Source organism: Sitophilus oryzae, unplaced genomic scaffold (assembly GCF_002938485.1).
Source record: "Sitophilus oryzae breed Bouriz unplaced genomic scaffold, Soryzae_2.0 scaffold_1570_pilon_pilon, whole genome shotgun sequence".
NCBI classification, from domain to species: Eukaryota; Metazoa; Arthropoda; class Insecta; order Coleoptera; family Curculionidae; genus Sitophilus; species Sitophilus oryzae.
This window is the reverse complement of record NW_022146248.1, coordinates 1-5,226: the sequence shown is the minus strand read 5'-3', so window position 1 is coordinate 5,226 and position 5,226 is coordinate 1. Positions and strand designations below refer to the sequence as shown.

The following is a 5,226-nucleotide window of genomic DNA, read 5'->3' as shown; positions in this document are numbered from 1 at the left end:
GACACTTTTTTAGCATTAAAATATGTAGCATTCATAGTAACTTTTACCCTCAAAATTTCATTCGAAAAGCTAAAAGTACTTGGAAGAAAATTCGAAAAAATATTAAGACTTTAATACCCTGTAGCTACGAAAATAGTAGAATTGGATCTATGTTGATATGAAAAATAAATCTTATTTTTACGTGAGGAATATCCCCACAAGAGATGGCACATGTTTTTGAAACACCCTGTATACTATGCATAAAATCAATTAGAAAAATTAACAAGAAAGGACCTAAAATGTGTTCAGAATAACGCAGAAAAAAAATAAATCCAAATGTGTCAAGTGAAATGTCAAACAAAACTGTCAAAAGAAGGTATTTCAAAAATGATACTTCACAGGCTGCTTATTTATAAATGGTTATATAAAACATTTACCAAAAATACCTTTCTTTTAGTAGCGCGGTATCACTTTTGCTAATAGTGTCCTCATCCTTCAGACTTCTTCTACGAGCCCTTTCAATAGCCCCATTCAGTAATTTCAAATGCTCTTCTTTGAGACTGGCAATTTCTTTTTGGTGTTCCTCTTTCAAAATCCTTATTTCCAACTCGTACTTTTCGACAAACCTGTCGCGTAGTTGTAGCAACTCCGATGGCCACTCTTCTTCATCCGCTGCATTTGAAACTAACCTCTACAGATAAAATAACGTTTAAAAAATATTTAATTTAAATAAAAGTAATATAAGAACCTGAATCTGCTCTACTAACTCGTTAACAAGATCAATCTTAGCTAGATTGACTTGTTCTTGTAACCTTCTCTCATAACTTTCAATTACTTCATTGATTTCGAAATCTCCAGAACTTCCCTAATAAAGAAAACAATAAATATCAAAATACAGGGTGGTCCGAACTGTATTCCGGAAACTTCAGCAGGATACTTTGCAGATAAAATAAGTAAAAAATTTCGTATAAATGTTCGGAGATACAGGGTGTACAAGATTCATTTTTATTTCGATTTTTTCCAAATAATTTAGGAAGTAATGTGTTTTTTGACATGAGAAATTTGATTTTGATGTCAATATGACTCCTATTTGTAGGGGGCGCCACCTACATGTGTTTTAACTGTCCGCGACTTTCTACGTAAAAATCGTCTCTGGGTAAAAATCGCTATGAGCAACCGTTCTCAAGATATTGTTGAGTTATCAGACTGAAATAATAAATTTGAGAAATTTTTATTTTTTTTTTAATTATTGATAATTTTTTCTGGAAAAAATTATGATAAAACAGTTTCTGTTGAACTTGTGGCACAAAAACATTTCTAATTTATGATTTCAGTCTAATAACTATGTACAGGGTGGGTCAAATTCGACGCTTTTAAATGGAAACACCCTTTTCTATAGGAGATAGACAAAAACTAATATCGGTGTCTGGAGCTCAATTTTCATCAAAAAAATGATGGTGAAAACCGTATATCGATATCTGTTACCGTTTCGGAGTTACGGGGTGTTTTTCAAAAATATGCATTTTTAACAAATCGCTGTAACTTTTTTGCTATGGAAAATTTTGTATTTTTATGAAATCATTTCCAAAGCACCTTTTTACGTAGAATTTAATGGTTTAAGTATAATTTTTTTAACATTAATAATTTAAGAATTATCAACAGAAAATTTGATTTTTTATATAGGACACCCTGTATATTTTTAATTTATTGAAAAGAATTTAAAATTACCTTTCCAAAAATATAACACACTTGATATTTTCGTCGATTCCTCTTCGAGATATAGAGTATATAAAAATTCGCCTGCTTTAAATAAGTAGGATTTGAACGGCACCGGCTGTAATGCAAAAAAATTCTAGCTGTGAGCATCAATTAAATCGAAAATAATATTTGCTATGAGAGATGCAGAATTTTATAACAATTTAAAATATATTTGACCAACATCAACACATTTAAACTATATCTAATAACAATAAAAATAAATAGCAAACCAAGACATGAGATTTTGCTACAGGTGTTCGACATATCGACCGTCTTCTGTTATGGACAGGCGGGGCAGTTTTTGAACATTTCTCGCGGAATTCATCAACTCAGTGGGGCTGAAAGATAGCCCCTCATAACTGCTAAGTATTTCTAATTCTTGTCTAGATTATACGGAAGAATAAGGAACCTTTATTCTTCCGCAAATATATCCATAGGATTAAATCCATGGGCACTAAGTCAGGCGGCCTCGACGACCAACGGCTGGGATCTTGGTTAGCTATTCAATTATTCTTGAATATGGCTGCAAAAATTTGCTGATAACTTCAGCGTTCAGAGGCAGTGCCTCGTCTTGCTAGAAAAATATGTTTTCGAGTTCCATTAAGGGCATATCATCAATAAGAGGTCCAAAGCCTACTAGTTAAAAGTGGCGAACTCAAAAATTCTGTATTTTGAAGGGGATTGTAACAAAATATCAAGTTTTTGGAAAGGTAATTTTAAATTCTTTTCAGATAATTAAAAATATAGAGGGTGTCCCAAATAAAAAATAAATGTTTCTGTTGATAACTCTTAAATTGTTAATTTAAAAAAAAATATACTTAAACCATTAAATTCTACGTAAAAAGGTGCTTTGGAAATGTTTTCATAGAAATACAAAATTTTCCATAGCAAAAAAATTACAGTGATTTGATAAAAATGCACATTTTTGAAAAACACCCAAAACTCGAAACGGTAACAGATATTGATGTGCGGTTTTCACCATCATGTTTTTGATGAAAATTGAGCTCCAGACACCGATATTAGTTTTCGTCTATCTCCTATAGAAAAGGGTGTTTCCATTTAAAAGCGTCAAATTTGACCCACCCTGTACAGTTGTACAAATATAGGAAGAGATTTGGGGATAGCACCGGTCGCGTGTTATTTTATATTTCTCACGTCTCTAGCTATACTTGTTAAGTTGTAATCAACATGTTTAACTTATATCAATGGTGACAGGTACTGACAATTTCGATTTTAAATATCTCGAGAACCATTACCTGTAGCGATATTTACAAAGAGACTATTTTTATGTAAAAAAATCGTAAATGTATATTTTTTTACTCAGTTGTATTAGTTTAGACAGGTACAGACGAAAAGTTATTACTTTTCAAACCAGTTAAAAAATATGTAGATGGCGCCCTCTACAAGTAGGAGTCATATTGACTTCAAAATATCCTATAATAGGTCAGTTTTAAAAGGAATTTATTCATTTATTTCAAAAAGGACACTCTATATATTATTTTGGTGTTTAATGTAGAAATGACTGTTTAAAATACTAATAAGCTTAATTTCAAACAGATAAATACTTTTCTAGGTATTTACGTTTTATGATTTAGTGTCAGTAGATCTTATAAAAAATAAAGTGAAAAAAATTTACTACTTCAAGACATTTACCGCACATAACGCATGTACCTATGTATGTCCAATTTATTTCTCAAAACTTCTGAATATATGACAGAAATAAAACATATTAAAATACACAATTTTTAACAATCATTTTGCTTACAAAAGTGTATTATTGTGTATTGTATGAATGTTTAAATGATCACAATACACACAAGAATTCTCAAATGTTATTTTTAAGTTATATAATTATTAATATGTTTAATGATAATTATGAACTATTTCCCCTCTGTAAGATAGATAATACACAGATAAGACAGTAAACAATTAATAAAACATATGATATCATATAATTATTTTTATACAGGATATACATATATGTTGTCATATATCTACTGATATTTAAAAAAAGAAGAAAATAGTTGTTTATTTTTTGGAGTAAATTAATAAAAACATGAACATACATCTTTTCAAACATAATTTTGCTAAACACTTACCACTTCTTGAATAACCGAGCCAATACTCATATTACCATGATCCTTTCTACTTTCTTCCAACTGAAATTTCAAATTAGATATTTCCTCTAAATATTTGTTTTCAATTGCTTTAATCTCCAACTTTTCACCTATTCTCAATAATAAATTCAGTTCGTTTTTCACTTCCAGTTCGATTTTTGACACATCCTTATCACTCAATTCTTCCAATGAATGTTTCGACAACTTGTTTAAAAATCCTGTTAAGTTTTCTTTAAGTTTTTCAATGTCCTCTTTTGATTTTATAACCCTGCTGTGGTCGCCGCCTGGACCAGGCTGTTTCGATAACAGAAAATCATTGCTCAGTTCAACATCTGAACTGGAATCTGACATTTTACGACTCTGCTGGCTGAATATTTCTTCCGAGTAACTGAGAAATAAAACTAAGATAAACACTTCTGGGAAAATTAAGCTGTAACCTTAGAGCAATGTATAAATAGATACACTCAAGGCCAGTAATTTATAATACAAAAATTTTTACTTTTTTCATAATTTTTCACAAAAATACATACTTTTTCTCCAATTCAACACATTTCTTTTCAAAATATGTGCGTAATTCTTCAACTTCTTTAGTATGTTTATTTTCTAACTCGACTTTTAGTTCCGTTAACTCAGTTGATCCACATTTAACATTTTCTAGCAATTCTCTTAATCTGCTGATTTCTTTTTCATAGTTATCTTTGTCAAGTTGTATTTTTTCCTGAAAATTAAATACATCTGTAAGTTCAAAAACAGCAGTCTTCTATAGAAATACTTACATTTAAATTTGATATTTCATTCTTTAATTTGATAATGATATCATCATCACAATTGCTTGAGCTATCCTAAAATATTTAGTTAGTGAGTTAAGTTTTTTCATAAAAAATAATCAAGCATATACTTCTAAATTAACAGGTGCTGTAACATTATCTGTCTCATCTATTTTATCACTTCGGGGTGCAGCACATTGGTGTTCTTTAACCATAATTGCAGTTTCATGCAGTTTTGACTGTAACTGAGCAATTTCTTCCTTAAAAGATTCTACTTGGTTGAGCAGTTCTTTCCTTTCTGTTACAGACTGATCTAAAGATTCGCTTAGCTGTTGAATTAGATCATTTTTATAAATTATGGCACTATTATATTCCAGTAACTAAAAAAAGAGAATATGTAGTATTTTATTAGCACATATATTTCATTCTACCTTAGCTTGACATTCTTCTTGCAACTGCTTGTATTCTGTCGCTGATAACATACTTAATGTGTAAGTAGGGTTGCTCATTTCTCTAAAAGAATCTAATTCCTGTGATATTGCATTAATCGTTGAGTCTTTCACAGCCACAATTTCTTCTAATTGTCTAACTCTTTTCTCAATGTC

General features: G+C 30.3%; 1 protein-coding gene across 1 annotated transcript; it reads right to left on the bottom strand.

Annotated features, from left to right (window-relative positions):
* Positions 1–412: 412 nt before the first annotated feature.
* LOC115879052 (interaptin-like) lies at positions 413–5,220 on the bottom strand. Its single transcript, XM_030895686.1, has 7 exons — positions 5,053–5,220; positions 4,753–5,001; positions 4,631–4,696; positions 4,385–4,572; positions 3,837–4,242; positions 728–844; positions 413–670 (listed from the first exon to the last, which is right to left on the bottom strand). Exons 1-7 carry the CDS (start codon positions 5,128–5,130, stop codon positions 413–415), a joined length of 1,362 nt encoding a protein of 453 aa, XP_030751546.1. The 5' UTR covers positions 5,131–5,220.
* Between the last annotated feature and the right edge of the window lie 6 nt (positions 5,221–5,226).

Bases quoted from the DNA above. Each gene is read 5' to 3' on its own strand.
- LOC115879052 (XM_030895686.1), bottom strand. From the start codon at position 5,130: ATGAGCAACCCTACTTACACATTAAGTATGTTATCAGCGACAGAATAC. The intron at 4,697-4,752 runs GTATATGCTTGA...TAAATATTTTAG, and splicing joins CAGCACCTGTTAATTTAGAA to GATAGCTCAAGCAATTGTGA. The intron at 671-727 runs GTTCTTATATTA...TTTTATCTGTAG, and splicing joins AGTTAGTAGAGCAGATTCAG to AGGTTAGTTTCAAATGCAGC.